At 38.2% G+C, this 19,266-nt stretch overlaps 3 protein-coding genes across 18 annotated transcripts in view; 2 read left to right on the top strand and 1 right to left on the bottom strand.

Moving 5' to 3' along the window:
• The window catches only part of KRAS (KRAS proto-oncogene, GTPase), a 46,961-nt gene extending 41,149 nt beyond the window's left edge, over positions 1-5,812 (top strand). For all 5 annotated transcript variants that reach the window (XM_003906121.4, XM_031650355.1, XM_021922120.2 and 2 more), the window contains one exon: positions 1,187-5,812. In XM_003906121.4, the coding sequence (XP_003906170.1) occupies positions 1,187-1,303 (117 nt within the window). In that variant the 3' untranslated portion in view covers positions 1,304-5,812. The remainder of the gene's footprint in view (positions 1-1,186) is intronic.
• Positions 5,813-6,044: 232 nt separating this feature from the next.
• On the bottom strand, positions 6,045-15,851 carry ETFRF1 (electron transfer flavoprotein regulatory factor 1). 7 transcript variants are annotated; one of them, XM_017945746.3, is made up of 5 exons: positions 15,633-15,742; positions 12,289-12,661; positions 9,787-9,980; positions 7,072-7,159; positions 6,045-6,988 (listed from the first exon to the last, which is right to left on the bottom strand). In XM_017945746.3, exons 4-5 carry the CDS (start codon positions 7,120-7,122, stop codon positions 6,767-6,769), a joined length of 273 nt encoding a protein of 90 aa, XP_017801235.2. In that variant the 5' UTR covers positions 7,123-7,159; positions 9,787-9,980; positions 12,289-12,661; positions 15,633-15,742; the 3' UTR covers positions 6,045-6,766. The 7 variants fall into 7 exon arrangements, with proteins under 7 accessions (XP_017801235.2, XP_017801237.2, XP_017801236.2 ...); XM_017945748.3 differs by having other exon boundaries at positions 15,629-15,731; XM_017945747.3 differs by lacking the exon at positions 9,787-9,980.
• Positions 15,809-19,266, top strand: part of CASC1 (cancer susceptibility 1) — an 80,741-nt gene continuing 77,283 nt past the window's right edge. For 3 of the 6 annotated variants that reach the window (XM_021922114.2, XM_003906118.4, XM_009180395.2), the window contains exon 1: positions 15,809-15,893. In XM_021922114.2, coding sequence (XP_021777806.2) covers positions 15,891-15,893 — 3 coding nt within the window. In that variant the 5' untranslated portion in view covers positions 15,809-15,890. The remainder of the gene's footprint in view (positions 15,894-19,266) is intronic. The other 3 variants (XM_021922113.2, XM_003906117.4, XM_009180394.3) reach the window with 2 other exon arrangements.

The raw sequence follows: 19,266 nt of genomic DNA, 5'->3' as shown, positions 1-19,266 counted from the left end.
TTGGAAGTATTGTGAGGTTAACAGATTTTCTTTTTATAGTTACTACTCAGTTGAACAGGCTTTAAAATACAGAGAGAATCATATTTTTTTTTCATTTTTTGCTTTTATTTATATTTTTTATTTTAATTGGAGACGTGACAAGAATTGACTTCTGTATGGATCTTGCATAATTTAAGTATTGCAGGTTTGAAATCTCTTCTGCCACTTTGAGAGTGCCGTTTTTCACATTGTATACTATTAGGTTGAAAATTATTATGGCTTAAAATCATTTTTAGCCATTAAATTTAAATAACTTTGCTTTAGTCATAAATAGATGGTGGTCACAATGACTGTTAAACTCTTTGAAGACAGGATATTTAGCTTTATATGGCAAGCTTTAGAATACCTAATATATTAAACAGAAATTAAAAAACTTTATGGGATAAAGAGAGAATCTCCTCCAAATTGGTAAACTATAAGATCTTTCAAATGATTTAGCTAATTTCTCCACAAATCTGAGGTATTAGTTTTTGTTTTTTTTTTTTAAGTGGTATTCTCCTGTATTGGGGTCACTTTAAACCTTTTTCTTAATGATAAATATATGAATTGAAACTAATCCCTTAATACATATTATTTGAAAACTGAAATAATATGTTTAGATACTGTTTACTTCTTGATAAATTTATTGGAATAGGATGTTCGAATACTGTTTACTTCTTGGTAAATTTTTAAATCCAATGGATTTTACGTAAGTATAGAACCAGAGCTCAAATACTGTTACTGTGTGTGAAGACTTATGAAAACAGTTCACAGTTGCATGGCTTATATCTAAAGTTCAGAAACATAAGGACAATTAAGTGTGCACACACACACATGCGTTTGGATTTTGGTGACTTAGGTTTGCCAATGTGGAAAAAATAGCAAATTAAGTTCTCCTGTGAAAAAGTCATTACCTTATTTAAAATTCTGTGCCATTGGTTATCCTTGTCTTTTGTGAATATTGAGTGTTCCTGTTTATAATACTGACATCTATGCGGATGACTTAGGAATTCTAAAAGTCTAACATATGTAATATATATTCAGTTGCCTGAAGAGAAACATAAAAAATCCTTTCTTAATATTGTTTCCATTAATAATGGAAATTTGTTACCTGTACACATGAAGCCATCGTATATATTCACATTTTAATACTTTTTATGTATTTCAGGGTGTTGATGATGCCTTCTATACATTAGTTCGAGAAATTCGAAAACATAAAGAAAAGATGAGCAAAGATGGTAAAAAGAAGAAAAAGAAGTCAAAGACAAAGTGTGTAATTATGTAAATACAATTTGTACTTTTTTCTTAAGGCATACTAGTAAAAGTGGTAATTTTTGTACATTACACTAAATTATTAGCATTTGTTTTAGCATTACCTAATTTTTTTCCTGCTCCATGCAGACTGTTAGCTTTTACCTTAAATGCTTATTTTAAAATGACAGTGGAAGCTTTTTTTTTCCTCTAAGTGCCAGTATTCCCAGAGTTTTGGTTTTTGAACTAGCAATGCCTGTGAAAAAGAAACTGAATACCTAAGATTTCTGTCTTGGGGTTTTTGGTGCATGCAGTTGATTACTTCTTATTTTTCTTACCAATTGTGAATGTTGGTGTGAAACAAATGAATGAAGCTTCTGAATCATCCCTATTCTGTGTTTTATCTAGTCACATAAATGGATTAATTACTAATTATAATTTCAGTTGAGACTTTCTAATTGGTTTTACTGAAACATTGAGGGAACACAAATTTATGGGCTTCCTGATGATTCTTCTAGGCATCATGTCCTATAGTTTGTCATCCCTGATGAATGTAAAGTTACACTGTTCACAAAGGTTTTGTCTCCCTTTCCACTGCTATTAGTCATGGTCACTCTCCCCAAAATATTATATTTTTTCTATAAAAAGAAAAAAATGGAAAAAAATTACAAGTCAATGGAAACTATTATAAGGCCGTTTCCTTTTCACATTAGATAAATTACTATAAAGACTCCTAATAGCTTTTCCTGTTAAGGCAGACCCAGTATGAAATGGGGATTATAGCAACCATTTTGGGGCTATATTTACATGCTACTAAATTTTTATAATAATCGAAATAATTTTAACATGTATAAAAAATTCTCATAGGAATTAAATGTAGTCTCCCTGTGTCAGATTGCTCTTTCATAGTATAACTTTAAATCTTTTCTTCAGCTTCAGTCTTTGAAGGTAGTTTTAATTCTGCTTGTGACATTAAAGAATATTTGGGCCAGTTATAGCTTAGTAGGTGTTGAAGAGACCAAGGTTGCATGGCCAGGCCCTGTGTGAACCTTTGAGCTTTCATAGAGAGTTTCACAGCATGGACTGTGTCCCCGTGGTCATCCAGTGTTGTCATGCATTGGCTGGTCAAAATGGGGAGGGACTAGGACAGTTTGGATAGGTCAACAAGATACATTCTCACTCTGTGGTGGTCCTGCTGACAAATCAAGAGCATTGCTTTTGTTTTTTAAGAAAATGAACTCTTTTTTAAAAATTACTTTTAAATATTAACTCAAAAGTTGAGATTTTGGGGTGGTGGTGTGCCAAGACATTAATTTTTTTTTCAAACAATAAAGTGAAAAAGTTTTACAATCTCTAGGTTTGGCTAGTTCTCTTAACACTGGTTAAATTAACATTTCATAAACACTTTTCAAGTCTGATCCATATTTAAGAATAATGCTTTAAAAATAAATATTAATAAAAATCCTTTTGATAAATTTAAAATGTTACTTATTTTAAAATATATGAAATGAGATGGCATGGTGAGGTGAAAGTATCACTGGACTAGGAAGAAGGTGACTTAGGTTCTAGATAGTTGTCTTTTAGGACTCTGATTTTGAGGACATCACTTACTATCCATTTCTTCATGTTAAAAGAAGTCATCTCAAACTCTCAGTTTTTTTACAACTATGTGATTTATATTCCGTTTACATGAGGATACACTTATTTGTCAAGCTCAGCACAATCTGTAACTTTTTAACCTATGTTACACCATCTTCAGTGCCAATCTTGGGCAAAATTGTGCAAGAGGTGAAGTTTATATTTGAATATCCATTCTCGTTTTAGGACTCTCCTTCCATGTTAGTGTCATCTTGCCTGCCTACCTTCCACATGCCCCATGACTTGATGCAGTTTTAATACTTCTAATTCCCCTAACCATAAGATTTACTGCTGCTATGGATATCTCCATGAAGTTTTCCCATTAAGTCACATCAAAATGCCCTATATCTTCCTTCCTCAGGGCTCGAGAATCTGACAGATACCATAATGGGATTTGACCTAATCACTAATTTTCAGGTGGTGGCCGATCCTTTGAATATCTCTGCTGCCCAATCCATTAGCGACAGTAGGATTTTTCAGACCTGGTATGAATAGACAGAACCCTATCCAGTGGAAGGAGAATTTAATAAAGATAGTACTGAAAGAATTCCTAAGGTAATCTACAACTAGGACTACTCCTGGTAACAGTATACATTCCATTGTTTTAGTAACCAGAAATGCTTTTTTTTTTTTCTTTTTTCTTTTTTTTTTTTTGGTGTCAGAGTCTCACTCTGTCACCCAGGCTGGAATGCAATGGTGCCATCTCGGCTCACTGCAACCTCCATCTCCCAGGTTCAAGCGATTCTCGTGCCTCGGCATCCTGAGTAGCTGGGATTACAGGCATGTGCCACCACACTTGACTAATTTTTGTAGTTTTAGGAGAGACAGGGTTTCACCCTATTGGCCAGGCTGGTCTCGAACTCCTGACCTCAAGTGATTCACCCGCCTCAGCCTCATAAAGCTGTTTTGCAGAACTCATTTATTCAGCAAATATTTATTGAGTGCCTACCAGATGCCAGTCACTTCACAAGGCACTGGGTATATGGTATCCCCAAACAAGAGACATAATCCTGGTCCTTAGCTAGTGCTAGCGTGGTCTGTAGTATCTGAGTAAGGCTTTTAGCCCATGGCCCAGAGATAACACAGTGTGTATTTTAGTTTTGCAAAGAGGGGTTTGGTCCCTGTGCCTGCTCTATAATTGTTTTGCTATGATTCCAGTGAAACTCTTTGATCGAGCTACTTTATGTAAATCACTTCATTGTTTAAAGGAATAAACTTGATTATATATTTTTTTTAATTTGGCATAACTATGTGATTCTATTGAGACAGTTACTGTACACATTAAGGTGTATGTCAGATATTCATATTGAAATTCCCAAATGTGTAATATTCCAGTTTTCTCTGCATAAATAATTAAAATATACTTAAAAATTAATAGTTTTATCTGGGTACAAATAAACAGGTGCCTGAACTAGTTCACAGACAAGGAAACTTCTATGTAAAAATCAATATGATTTGAATTGCTATGCTAAACTCCAGATCTTTGGAACATTGTTTAGATAGGGTGTTAAGACTTACACAGTACCTCTTGTTTCTACACAGAAAGAAATGGCCATACTTCAGGAACTGCAGTGCTTATGAGGGGATATTTAGGCCTCTTGAATTTTTGATGTAGATGGGCATTTTTTTAAGGTAGTGGTAATTACCTTTATGTGAACTTTGAATGGTTTAACAAAAGATTTGTTTTTGTAGAGATTTTAAAGGGGGAGAATGCTAGAAATAAATGTTATCTAATACCGCCTTAAAGATAAAAATCCTTGTTGAAGTTTTTTTTTTTTTAAAAAAAAAGCTAAATTACATAGTCTTAGGCATTAACATGTTTGTGGAAGAATATAGCACACATATATTGTATCATTTGAGTGAATATTCCCAAATAGGCATTCTAGGCTCTATTTAACTGAGTCACACTGCATAGGAATTTAGAACCTAACTTTTATAGGTTATCAAAACTGTTGCCTCCATTGCACAATTTTGTCCTAATACATACATAGAAACTTTGTGGGGCATGTTAAGTTACAGTTTGCACGAGTTCATCTCATTTGTATTCCATTGATTTTTTTTTTTCTTCTAACCATTTTTTCTTCAAACAGTATATAACGTCGGGGGATTTTTTTTTAGATAGAAATCTTTGTCAAAAAGTAATGATTTCTTGATAATTATGTAGTAATGTTTTTAAGAACCCAGCAGTTATTTAATAACTTCTGTGTTAATACTGGATAGCATGAATTCTGCATTGAGAAACTGAATAGCATACAACTGATAGCTGTCTGTCAGAAAATGAAAATTTCTTTCTAAAGATACCCACATGAGTTCTTGAAGAATAGTCATAACTAGATTAAGATCTGTGTTTTAGTTTAATAGTTTGAAGTGCCTGTTTGGGATAATGATAGGTAATTTAGATGAATTTAGGGAAAAAAAAGTTATCTGCAGAAATTTTGAGGGCCCATCTCTCCCCACCACACCCACATAGAGCTAACTGGGTTACAATGTTTTATCCGAAAGTTTCCAATTCCACTGTCTTGTGTTTTCATGTTGAAAATACTTTTTTGCATTTTTCCTTTGAGTGCCAATTTCTTACTAGTACTATTTCTTAATGTAACATGTTTACCTGGAATGTATTTTAACTATTTTTGTATAGTGTAAACTGAAACATGCACATTTTGTACATTGTGCTTTCTTTTGTGGGACATATGCAGTGTGATCCAGTTGTTTTCCATCATTTGGTTGCGCTGACCTAGGAATGTTGGTCATATCAAACATTAAAAATGACCACTCTTTTAATTGAAATTAACTTTTAAATGTTTATAGGAGTATGTGCTGTGAAGTGATCTAAAATTTGTAATATTTTTGTCATGAACTGTACTACTCCTAATTATTGTAATGTAATAAAAATAGTTACAGTGAATATGAGTGTGTGTTTATTCATGGAATTTGAATTGTTTGCCCCGAAATGGATATGGAATACTTTATAAGCCATAGACACTATAGAATACCAGTGAATCTTTTTATGCAGCTTTTAAGTTAGAAATATCCTTTATTTCTAAAAGGTGCTGTGGATATTATGTAAAGGTGTGTTTGCTTAAACTTAAAACCATATTTAGAAGTAGATGCAAAACAAATCTGTCTTTATGACAAAATAATAGATAACATTATTTATTTCCTTTTATCAAAGAAGGTAATTGATACACAACAGATGACTTGGTTTTAGGCCCAAAGGTAGCAGCAGCAACATTAATAATGGAAATAATTGAATAGTTATGTATGTAATGCCAGTCACCAGCAGGCTATTTCAAAGTCAGAATAACTCCACACATTATTTCTATAACTATATTTAAATAATTGTCAGAAACTTTGTTTTGGAGTGAACCTTGAGTATGTGCTGTTAATGTATCAAATTGGGTCAAAAAAAAAAAAAGGGATTCCTTTCAAAAGTTAAGAGAAATAAGAAATTATTTTGCTGATTAAATATTCAGTAAATGGCATTCTCTTGTCAGTAAAATGGAGAAATAAGCTAAAAATAATTGGCTAAGTCCTATTAAGTTACAGGATTAAGTGTATTGTATTTTCATTCAAAATTGGGTGTTCATTAATTTATAATCGGTAATATAGCTAAATTGCTATGTTTGTATCAAAATTGAGCATTAAGTTGCTGATAATTTCTCAGCATGAACAGAAGTTGAAACCTATTTAGTTCAGTAGGGCAGCTCAGGGATTTTTTACACAATATGTATATCTTCCCATTTTAAGTTAGAATTAATTCACATTATCTGGTACACATAAACAGCTGGCACTGATTGTCAGCTAAATTAAAGTAGTAATGATCAATGGCTGTTTGTCAGCTAAATTAAAGTAGTAATGATCAATTAGTTTTGTTGGTATCTGAATAATAGCGTTGTTTCATAGCTCTGTATTTCCTAAGGAAGTACAAGGCTTCTAGCTCTTTCATTACAAATTCGCCCTGTGCAATAAGTTCTTTGATCTTCTCTGGATTCTTCACATCTTTGTTTTTAAGGAAAATGTTCTTCAAACGCTTTTTAAAATAGTCTGCTCCTTTTGGATAGTCTCGTCCAAGATACAGCAGCTTCAAAAAGAAAGATTATGTATTTCTAAACAATCCATGTCAGATAATAACATTTTAATAAAATTGGCAACATAATTACTTACATTTTTATAAAGTTTTAGTACTTCTCCTCTTAAAGAATTGGCCATTTTCATTTACCATGTAAATTATCCACTTTTATGCGTAACATGCCTAAAGAAAGGAAAATTTTTTGCAGTTAGCTGCATTGTAGTCTTAAAAAAATCAAAAAAGGTTATATACACTGAGAAAATAACTTCTGAAAAATTCAGTAAATATTTCTTGAACTTTTTTGTTCCACGTACTGGGATATAGTTATAAACACTTCAGATAAAATAACCTGCTGTCACAGAATTGACTTTTTCCTACGAGACACTAAGCAAAGACGACGATGATTATGAAAGGTCAGATGAAGGAAATAAGATGAGAAAGTGGATTGTTACAGATAGGTACGTGTACCCCCTTTTATGCCACAGTGGAATGAGCTACATTTAAATCCTAGTTGCATAACGTACAGATTAATTAACCATGCTGAGCCTGAGTTTTCTTTATCAAACGAGACATTATCTTTACCCTGCTCTCAAGGCAAGGCCAGATCCACTTGAAGGACATTGAGCAGAAGCCTGATCAAATCTTGATGGCTGCTTATCCAAAGGGAGGCTAAAAACTAGCAGAAACTGGGTGAGTTAAACAGGTTGGAATAGATGGGCAGTAAGATTGGTGGTGAACAGGCCAAATGAACCTGTAAGAGGGTGTCCCTGAGGAACAGGTGACATCCAATGGGATAAATCATGCTTCTTTATGTGTAATATGTTAATGCTACTGAGTAGAGGAGGCTCCTTAAAGGCATCCTGACAGCCTAAACCTGGAAAATAATTCCCACTACCTGTTACAGTTGAATAGTAAGCTCTTAACATTGCATCCCATCAGGTGGATGCAACTGAAATTTGTTCCATTGTGATTGATGTTAATTTTGATTACCCAATTAGAGTCGTATTTGCTAAGATTGTCCATTATAAAATTGTTTCTCTGAGGAACCTAGTCCTTTTAATGGAGAATAGCATTTAGAAACTATAATCTGGATGGAATGTTTTAGAAACCGAGGTCTGGGTGCTAGAAATGCTAATCACCATGGGACTGTCACTGTTCCCAGGTCCTCTAAGTGACAAAGCTGCAAGTGTACATACATGCAGATTTAGATGTTGTGTGTGTGTATGACTTTTATATTAATTTCCATATAATCTACTACCTAACATTCAATTGCAATACTACAGGGTTTATTTTCATTTCCCCTCTTTACATGGGTTTAATACTCTTGCCTAACAATGAGAAGTCTGGTTCCCACTTGTCCTTAATAAATTTACTTTTTATAATCATCACCCCTCCTCTCACTATGTAATCAAATTCCTCTTGCTCTCACCATTCAGTGCACACACACTACTCTCTGAGCTCTGCCACCCAATGCCAGAGTGCCACTGCCACCATCTCACATGCATGGTCTTCTCTTCATCCCCCTTTTTTCCAACCTACCCTTCTTGGGCTCAAGCAATTTATACTGCACCACTTCCTCCCTCCTGGATAAGGCTCACCTTTTGTTCCCATTCCAAAAACCTGTGCCACCATTTCCTTCACCCTAACAAGATGCCCTCCTCATCCCCTGCTAGGCTGCTGCTGTGCACAAGTCCCTACCCCCAAAGGCCCTCATTGCATTTGGGCTCCAGTACCCCCTCTCTGGGCTACTACCTTGCCAGTCTTTCTCTCGCCCCCCACCCCCCTTCCCCAGATGCCTACCTTGCTCAGTGCCACATAATGACTTTTGGGCTGAATTACTCTGAAGGGCAAGCAGGAAACAACTTTTTTTTTTTTTTTTCTGAGACGAATTCTCGCTCTGTCACCAGGCTGGAGTGCAGTGGTGCCATCTCAGCTCACTGCAACCTCCACCTCCTTGGTTCAAGCAATTCCCCTGCCTCAGCCTCCCAAGTAGCTGGGACTACAGGTGTGTGCCACCACGCCTGGCTAATTTTTTTTTGTATTTTAGTAGAGACGGTGTTTCACCATGTTGGCCAGGATGGTCTCGATCTCCTCACCTCCTGATCTACCCACCTTGGCCTCCCAAAGTGCTGGGATTACAGGCATGAGCCACTGCGCCCGGCCGCAACTTATATTTTTAAAATAGCCTTTTAGATCAGTTTTAACGGTTATTTTATAGTTAACTAGCAGAAAGTGTGGATTAAAATGACAGTACCATACTCAGTTAAAAATCATTATGGATTAAAATTGCAGTACCATACTCAATTAAAAATCATTGTGCTACATAATTTAAGTTCTCCTGTTACTCTCCTGTTTTGGTTGGACCCCGTAGTACAATAGTGTAGATTCTCATTGTGACTTCACCTGCCCCTTTAGGCGTTTTGCAAAATTTACACCTTTTACAATTTTAAAGTCAGGGTACCAGTGCCTTCATGTATTTCATCTTAAATTTTTATATGTATTAGACATAGAAACTGCATAAAATATGAATGTACAAATATACATCTGGGTACCCATCGTTCAAGTTATGAAACAGAAAATTAGAAGTCTTAGAAGCCCCCTGTGCCCCTCTCCAATTGCTTCTCCTTCCCCATCTCTACCAAGATAGCCTCTAGTGACTTCCTGCTTATTCTCTTTAGTTTTCCCACCACTCATGAACATTGCCCTAAATATTTAATTCCAGCAATTTGAGCAGCAAGTACGAATCTAGCAAGGAAAGGGGCAACAATACTGCTGTTAATTAAAAGCAAACAGTCCTAGTCTGGCTTTACCTTCTCCAGGCTTTATGAATCCCTTCTGGAGATGTTAATTTGCAATGTCATGAGTGAATACTGGGGTCCTCACAACTGAAGCATGTGGGAAGATCAGAGTGTAGAACTGATACTTGATTTCCAGCCAATACATAGCAAAAACGGGAAGAAGGAAGACTATTTTCTGCTTTAAGCTCACCAACGCCCAACATCAGCTTTCAGGAATAGGTTGAAAAAGAAGGGTAAAAGTAAGTGTCCTCAGTTGGTCCAGTCAGCATAGCACAGAAGACAGCAGGAATTTCATCACCACATGGTCAAGGCAAATGGCGGTAAGAATCTGAGCCAGGCTTGCCTAGGCATAATGTCCTCAGGTTAAAAAGATGGTACAATGGCAGCAGGGATCTTGGTGGTAACCACCACCAATGTGAGTCATACTGCTTGATTCTGGACTGACTGCTCTCTACATCAAGAAGCACAACTGTAGTACTGGAATCTCACTTGACCATGCTCCCAGAAATTCATTTTGCCTATCCTCTATGTTGATTATCCCATTTTCTACATTTCAAAGTGTTCCATTTACTGGTTTTATTTTTGTTTCTGCGGAGCACATCCTAACTTCTTGAAAAGGGTACATGGAAGGTAAATGAGACCCTGGATGTCTAAAAATGGCTGGCTCCCTCTACTTGTTTGATAGCTTGTCTGAGTATAGAATTGAAAGCTGGAAATAATTTTCTTTCAACATTTTTAAGCAGTCGCTCATCTGTTTGCTTTTACCATTGCTATTAAGTTCAAGGCAGTCCTGGTAAGTGATCCTCTGGATGGATGTATTTTTTCTCTCTCCCCAGAAACTTACAGAATCCTCTCCATGAAGATTTTGAAATGTTAGTGATGTGTTGATAATGGATTTATTTTCATCCATTGTGCTGGACACTCAGTTGGCCCTTGCAATCTGGACGCTTGTTTCCTTCAATTTGGGAAAAAATTTTAAATGATTTCATTCATGATTTCCCCCCTCCTCCATTTTCTTTTTTCTCCCTTCTTGGAACTTTTATTATTTGGATGTTTGAACTTCTAGACACGTTCTCTTCCTTTTTTCTCTACTATTTTCCATTTGTCTTTTTTTTAAGCATGGAGTTTTGCTCTTGTCACCCAGGCTGGAGTGCAATGGCCTCATCTCGGCTCACTGGAACCTCCGCCTCCTGGGTTCAAGCGATTCTCCTGCCTCAGCCTCCCGAGTAGCTAGGATTACAGGCATCTGCCACTAAGCATGGCTAATTTATGTATTTTTAGTAGAGATGGGTTTTCACCATGTTGGCCAGGCTAGTCTCGAACTCCTGACCTCAGGTGATCCACCCTCCTTGGCTTCCCAAAGTGCTGGGTGGGATTACAGGTGTGAGCCTCTGTGCCCGGCCTTTTATTCAGTTTTATGGGGGATTTTCTCATTTTCATCTTTCAAGTGTTCTATTGAGTTTTTCACTTCTGCTCTTCCTGGACAGTTAATTTTGACCATTCAGATTGCTCTCAGCATAGCTGGAGACTACTACAGAGATGTTAAAAATACTAAGAAGTTAATAATAGAGTAGCCTGGGAATGGGAGTACGGGCTGGAGACCAGGAAGGAATCAAAGATGCACGAGGCAACCTTTGTGGATAACGGATATATTTATTGCCTTGATTGCGGAGATGGCTTCATTGTGTGTGTGTGTATACATATGCGTATATGTGAATATATACATATCTATATAGTTAGAATAGATACTATATAGTATATAGTATGTAGTTTTCCCACCACTTAGCCCTGTTCTTAGACTTTTGCTGGCATTTCTATTCTTTGCAAAAATATATTAAAATATATATTTACAAATAGAGGTAGCCATTTTCAGTATATAGTATACTATGGTATATATATATCTACTATGTAGTAGATAGTAGACATATATAGTATATAGTACATAGTAATTCCTTTTATTTTTGTTTCCATGGAAACAAAAATTATATGTATACTATATATGTATACTATAGGTAGTATATATACTATATAGCACATATATATCTATAAATATGCATATATAGATGTGTATATATGAACCAAATTTATCGAATTATGCTTTATAAGTGTAATTCAGTGTCAATTCTATTTCAGCAAAACTTAAAAAAATAATAGAAATGCCAGCCAAAGTCTAAGAACAGAGCTAAGAGATGCTGAGGTAACACATGGAAGTAGAAATCGATCTAAACCACAAGGCTACCAATTCGTGGGTAGGAGAGGTGACTCTACCTGCCCCCAGTCAATGGCTGCACAGAACTTGGGGTATGCCTCGCTGGGGAGGGAACCCTGGGACTATACACTTGAATCAGTGAAAAAATCTGAAAGGCACTTGCCACCAGCATAGCAGTGAAGCCATAACCTTTTCTTGCTGAAGGTCATACATGTACTGCTTTTCTGGCTCCTCTTTCGTAGGGAAAAAAAATCACACAGGAACCAACATTACTTCTACATTAATACTGGTAAAATTGTACTTACTACTAGTTAATGAGCTAATTCATATAACAAGCATACTATGTAGGCATTTTTTTCTTTCCAAGTGCACTGATTCTTGCTTTCTTGAAATTTTCTGTTGTTTTACTTCAAATAGCTTTTCTGCTTGCTTTCGTCTCTATCACTTCTGAGCTTTCTTCCAAAGTCTGGTCATTCTTTTCTGTCTACTCTTATGAGTGAAAAGACACAAAAGCTTTTTACATCTGTATATATGGGTGAAGCATACAGACTCTGGGCTTCACTTAGGGTGCTCTGAGCGGGCCTTTACTGAGGAACGTCTGATGTCAGTATCTTGGATTGCTCCTCCTGGGCTGGGCAGTTCCTCAGAGTTCAGTCTTCCAGTCTTCTAAGCATTTGCCTATTAAACATTAAAAAGTGAAAGAGGAATGCAGGCCCTGTATCCAGCATTATTATACCTAAATTCACTTAATTTTGTTTCCAGTGTGCTTCTCTAGAATGCCTGAGGGTGCCCCCGTCCAGGGACTAGTATTACTTTGTCCAGAAACCTCTAGTCTTTTATGGGAGTAAAGGGGTAGAGTTACTTAGAGGTGTTTCTCAAATAGCTTTCATGTAGTCCACTTCCAATTTCAGGGCCCCTGTTTCAGTGCCTTTTGAGAATTCTGCAGAGTAAATTGGGTTTTTCTGGTGTGCTAAGTCACATTCATTCACCTGTTTTCCAGCTTCTGAAGTTTTATTGCTGTTATCTCCTGTACCAATTTTTCCAATTTATTTTTATATCATTTTACTATAGATTTAGTCATTTTGGAAGGGAGTAAAATTAGATGAGGGTATTTAACCCACTATATTAACTACTTCATTTTTTAAACTTCTTTTTCTTTTGGCAGACAGCCATTAGCAGTGTGAAATAATCTTACTAAGAATGATTCTTAGGCTGGGCATGGTCACTTGTACCTGTAATCTCAGCACTTTGGTAGCCCAGGGCCGGAGGATGGCTTGAGGTCAGGAGTTTGAGACCAGCCTGGGCAACATAGTGAGACCTTGTCTCTACTAAAAGTAAAAAAATATTAGCCAGGCATGGTGGCGTGTGCCTGTAGTCTCAGCTATTTGGGAGGCTGAGGTGGGAGGATCGCTTGAGCCCAGAAGGTTGAGGGTGTAGTGAGCCATGATTATTCCACCACTCCAACCTGGGCAAAATTCATTTTGAGACCCTGTCTCAAAACAAAACAAGCAAGCAAACAAAAAACACCTCTTGGGAGCCATGTTCTTTTCACATAATTTAAAATTAAATCTACATAGAAGTAATTTCAAATTGCAAACTATAACCTGTTTAATGCCTAACAGCACACCTTCATTTAATTCACAATTTGTAACTTGTGAAAGCTTTTAGGGACCTGGCTTAAGTTGTCCTTTTTAGTTGTTGGTCTTTTTACAAATTATGTATTATAAAAGACTTGCCTAGCAAAAATGTAACTAGTGTGGCTAACGTAAATTTGTTCTTCTTTGATATGTTAACTTACATGAATTAATGCAGTTTATCTTTTTTTTTTTTTTTTTGAGACGGAATCTTGCTCTGTTGCCCAGGTTGGAGTGTAGTGGTGTGATCTTGGCTCACTGCAACCTCCCTGTCCTGGGTTCAAGCGATTCTCATCTCAGCCTCCAGAGTAGCTGGGATTACAGGTGCCCGCCACCACGCCCGGTTAATTTTTCGTATTATTTTAGTAGAGACAGGGTTTCAACGTGTTATCCAGGATGGTCTCGATCTCCTGACCTCGTGATCTGCCCGCCTTGGCCTCCCAAAGTGCTGGGATTACAGGTGTGAGCCACCATGCCAGGTAATGCAGTTTATCTTTATGCAGTTGACCTTGAAGCATTTAGGTTTATTTTAGCCATTAAGAGAAACAGGTCTCCTTGGGTTCACAATGTAGTGAATAAACAATTTGAGTTCAGCAGGGCCTGAGGCTGCTCCTGAACTCTGCACGAAGTCATGGAGGTTACTGTTTTAAGTAAAGAGCCAAGAGTTAAGGACTAAGAGAAGCCCCCTATTATTCTGAAAACTTGGATGTGTGCGCTGGATGAGACAGCGGTTGCAGTCCCCATTGATAGTTTTTCCCCGCTGCCATTCTAGGCTAAGGAGTTAAGACTTTACCAGTTTCAGTTCTAGGCTAGTGGAGAATTGTCATTTTACTGGGGGTTATGTGGTGCTCAAAGTTGTTAACCATTCTTCCCCACGGGGTAGATACAGTGAGAGCTTCAGTAAAGCCTTTCCTCTAAAAGCCCACTATTTTAAGGTAACTTGGGATTACTGTACTGTCTCCTTACCCCCAAGAATCCTAATTTGAGTTGACTGAGGTGTTTTATCATTAAACATTAGTTTTCCTGAAACTAATTTAAAAGGAAACCTTAACTTCCATACCAAACAGCCACGGCAAACTGAGTAAGAACTCTGTACGAAGTCGCTATTAAAATGTTTTTATCTTGCTACCAGGATACGGATGTAAAATGCTAATAACTATTACACAACCTGTAACAGTTACAGGTTACAATGGGGATAATAACACTTTAACCCATAAAGACTAGCTTAGTCCTACTACTTATCTATGAATAATGCATGTAGCCAATAACACTGGAAGGGATCGAGCATTATAAACTTAGAATTCAGAGATGAGAAATGGTGCCAGTAATTTAAAAGTATTTTCAGGTCTCATAATGCTAAAACAGGGTGCCCTACAATTACAGAGAACTCAGTCGGGCTTGAGAACAGCCTCACTTAATTGTAGTTTTCCTGGCGGTGTAAGGTGCCAGCGTTTCTTCGTGTGGGAGGAGACTGAAATTCTGAAGGTTGTGCTACTCATTAGTACAATTAGTCTGTGACCTTGGGAAACTAATGAGTATTTGGGGCCTCACCGATCTTCATGTTAAGGAATATTTTACCCAGGAATTGCTTCATTTTCTATTCTTGTTTAGGGCGCTCTTAGGAAAAAGGACACGTACGCTGCACAGAAAGTAAACAATAGAGCAGAGAGAAGAATCCGAAGGTCAATAATCTTAAAATAAACAACCCTCTGGAGTCAACTTACTTCCCTCTTTAAATTGCCGAATGAGCCCCATCCCCCTGCTGGCTTAAATCGCAGTGGCCCGGGCCGCCCACCGGGTGTCCGCTGCTTGAACCAGTCCCATGCCGGTTCCCTTCTCGAAACCCTCCCAGAAAGACTGAGCCCCAACACACTCTAGGAAATAAACCGTCAAGGTCAGGAGACGCTCAGAACCCTCTTCCCACAGCCGGTGGTCCTCGCCCAGAGCGTATTTCGCCTGCAGACCCCAGGATCCGGGAAATGGAACAAAACTCCCCGGCGCCGGCACTCACGCACTTTCCGGCACGCCGGAGCCGCAAAACCTTCGACCGCTTCGACTCCTCTGTACGTCTACTGCGAAGCGCGGTGGGGTTTGGGGAGGAGGGCAACCTGTCAGTAAAGGGGGCGGGGCGCCGGCCGGAAGAGTCTGCTGCGGCTGCGCTCTTTTCTTGGCTCGCAAGTGGGCGGGACCTGTCGTCCGGACAACCCGGGAGCATTTGTTCACATAATTTCAGCTTCGACTCTGCTGACTGCTGCGGTGGAACTTGACTCCTAATGGTGAGCAAGGCAAATGAGGCAGACAGGTGGAGGGGCGACCATTGATTCTGCCTCACCAGTGTTAAATGATGTAATAAGAGCCGGTCATATTTTACAGAGAAGCGGGTCGGTTTGGGAAATAACTCATACCTCGGGGTGGGTCGGCCCTCTTCTCAGCAATAGCTTTCCTTACCTGGATCGGGCGGACGGGTAGGAGTCCCAAACCGGTTTCTGCAAACGGGAGATGGTCAAAGCTGTCACACGGTATCCTGATCTCGAATGTTGCTGAGCTTGAAAATTGGTCCCAACCTAGTAACTTCCAGTAATGATAGACGTTCCCACTAAATTCTCTTATAGCAACTTGGCGGAAATGTGTTAGTACCTCTCCAGCAGTTAATTAAAAGCTAATGCAGTTTACTCTGCTTTGGAAAGATACTTTATGTCGTCTTTTGTGGGACTATGAATTGTTTTGTGATTCAAGGTACTCATCCTGCGTTAAATATGATAAAGCTTCTCATTTTGTTTTTCTGCACTCTTCAACTGCCATGTTTTCACCAAGGAGACAGGCCAACATGTAGCTATGAGAGTATCTCGGTCTGGTTTTCTTAAATGTGGTTTCCATCAAGACATTTTCTGTAATTAAAACCAGAGGAAGTGGAGAATGTCATTACTTAATTATTTAATTCATTAATTAAGGGAAAATATGGAGTGCATTCTTTATACTTGGCACTAGGCTAGAAGCCAAGAATTCCAAGAAGAACATGATGACAGCTCTGCTTATGGGATACAGATTAAACAAATTAATTACGATACAGTTTTACAACTGTAACAATTGAAGTATCTAAAATGGGGTAACACAAAGTTGGAAATGATGAAATCAGTGAGGGGAAACAAGGTAAGGAAAGAGTGGTGCTTTTCAACCTGTTTTAAAGTATAAATACGAGTTTCCACGAATGGTGGGAAGAAATAGGAATGGAGGCCTGGCGCGGTGGCTCACCCCTGTAATCCCAGCACTTTGGGAGGCTGAGGCAGCGGATCACGATGTCAGGAGTTCGAGACCAGCCTGGCCAACATGGTGAAACCCCATCTCTCCTAAAAATACAAAAATTAGCCTGGCGTGGTGGCGCGCGCCTGTAATTCCAGCTACTCAGGAGGCTGAAGCAGGAGAATCGCTTGAACCCGGGAGGCGGAGGTTGTAGTAAGCCGAGATTGTGCCACTGCACTCCGGCCTGGGCTACACAGCGAGACTCAAAAAAAAAAAAAAAAAAAAGAAATGGGGAGTGGAGAGCATTCCTGGCAGAATACAAATGGAACCTAAGTCAATTTACAATTGCTAATAAATTGGGAGAACAGTAAGCACTTACTTGTTACCTTCCAATTTGTTACCTAAGTTTCTTCTTCGTCTTAGATTCTTCTCCCAGTGTTTCTCAAAGTGTAGCCCCTGTAAGCACTTACTTGTTACCTTCCAATTTGTTACCTAAGTTTCTTCTTCTTCTTAGATCCTTCTCCCAGTGTTTCTCAAAGTGTGGCCCCTGGAACATTTACTTCTAATGCACCCAGAGTACTTGTTAAAAATACAGATTCCAGGAACCCACTCAACTCCAAATCTACTGTATTAGTTTCCTAAGGCTGCCAAGTAAGGAATTGCCACAAACTAAGTGCTTAAAGAAAAGCATTTTATTGTCTCGCAGTTCTGGAGACTGGAAGACCACAAGACCAAAGTGTCAGTAGGTCTGTGATACCTCTGAGGGCCTTAGGGAGAGATCTGTTCAGACCTTTCCTGGCTTCTGGTAGTTCCTTGGTTTGTGGCAACAAAACTTCATTCTTTACATGGCATTCTCCATCTGAGTATATATATCCAAGTTTCCTTTATTATTATTATCATTATATAAGGACACAAATCATATTGGATTAGGGGCCCACGCTATTCAGTATGGCTTCATCTTAATTTAACTAATAAAATCAGTAATGACCTTATCTCCCAGTTAGGTCAAATTCTGAAGTACTGGGGATCAGGTTTCAACATATGAATTTTTTTTTTTTTTTTTGAGACTGTCTCACTTTGTCACCCAGGCTGGAGTGCAGTGGCACCATCATGGCTTACCAAAGCCTCAGCCTCCCTGGTTCAAGCAATCTTCTCAACTCAGCCTCCTGAAGAGCTGGGAGTACAAGGCACGCACCACCACACCCAGCTAATTTTTAATTTTTTTTCAGAGATAGGGTCTCGCTTTGTTGCCCAGGCTGCCCTCAAACTCTTGGGCTCAAGTGATTCTCTTCCACTTTGACGTCCCAAAATGCTGGGATTATAGGACTAAGCCAGTGCACCCAGCCAAAATAGGATTTTTTTTTTTTTTTTTGAGGCAGAATTTTGCTCTGTTGCCCAGGCCAGAGTGCAATGGCGAGATCTCAGCTCACTGAAACCTCTGCCTACCGGGTTCAAGCAATTCTCCTGCCTCAGCCTCCTGAGTAGCTGGGATTACAGGCTCATGCCACCACACCCAGCTAATTTTTGTATTTTTAGTAGAGACAGGGTTTCACCATGTTGGCCAGGCTGGTCTTGACCTCAGGTGACCCACCCGCCTCTGCCTCCTAAAGTACTGGGATTACAGCTGTTAGCCACCGCACCCGGACAACATGTAATTTTTTGAGGGATACAATTCAATCCATAACATCTACTGAACCACAATGTAGGAAGAGGAGTGAGAGTATACACGTTTAGTCCATAAATATGCATTTCTAACAAGCTTCCCGTATGATTCTTATGGCCTCTGAACTTTGAGAACTACTTCACTACATAGTGAGTAGCTCTTATGACATATAGGAGGAGTGAGGATATGTACTTACCCCAAACCTGATTTATATTAAAAGCACAAGTGAGAAGTGATAATTTGCCCCTCTTTAAAATATGGCTACTTGAGAACCGGAGCAATGCTATTTACATATTCAGCTGTTTAGTACTTATTTCACGATGGAAGTATGTTAACTCTTAATTGATAGAAACTATGATAAAAATAGAATCTATTTGTAAAAATTATATGGCAGCAAAGTCTGTACTATTCTATCTCCAGTGCCTCAGAGTGCCTTGTGTGTAAATCATTAATTAATATCTGCTGAGTGAATTACTGTAATATATGCACTCTTCAAGAAGATGGAATCTACTGATCTGTGTTAAACTTCAGTTTTACATGGTATAATCTTGTGGGATGAACCAGTATTTCCCACCTATAACTCTTTAAATATGTAAAGTGTCTTGTATTCACATGATCTCCTACATATTCCTTACCAGAAATCTGATAAACACGTGAGCCTAATCAGGAAAGTGTAAGTGGTATTATTGTAACTATGAATCTTTTTTGAAATGCTGTGCTTTCCAAAATAATTTCCAGAAAAGAAT

The sequence above is a fragment of the Papio anubis genome, chromosome 9 (genome assembly GCF_008728515.1).
Source record: "Papio anubis isolate 15944 chromosome 9, Panubis1.0, whole genome shotgun sequence".
Lineage (NCBI taxonomy): Eukaryota > Metazoa > Chordata > Mammalia > Primates > Cercopithecidae > Papio > Papio anubis.
Note: the sequence above shows the minus strand (reverse complement) of the source record. Positions and strands in the feature narration are given on the sequence as shown.

What these genes read in the sequence shown, in the direction of transcription:
- ETFRF1 (XM_031650356.1), bottom strand. Translation starts at nt 15,832, where the DNA reads ATGCTCCCGGGTTGTCCGGACGACAGGTCCCGCCCACTTGCGAGCCAA. An exon ending in TCCGGCGTGCCGGAAAGTGC is followed by an intron (nt 9,981 to 15,628) that starts GTGAGTGCCGGC and finishes TATTCCTGAAAG; the next exon opens with CTGATGTTGGGCGTTGGTGA.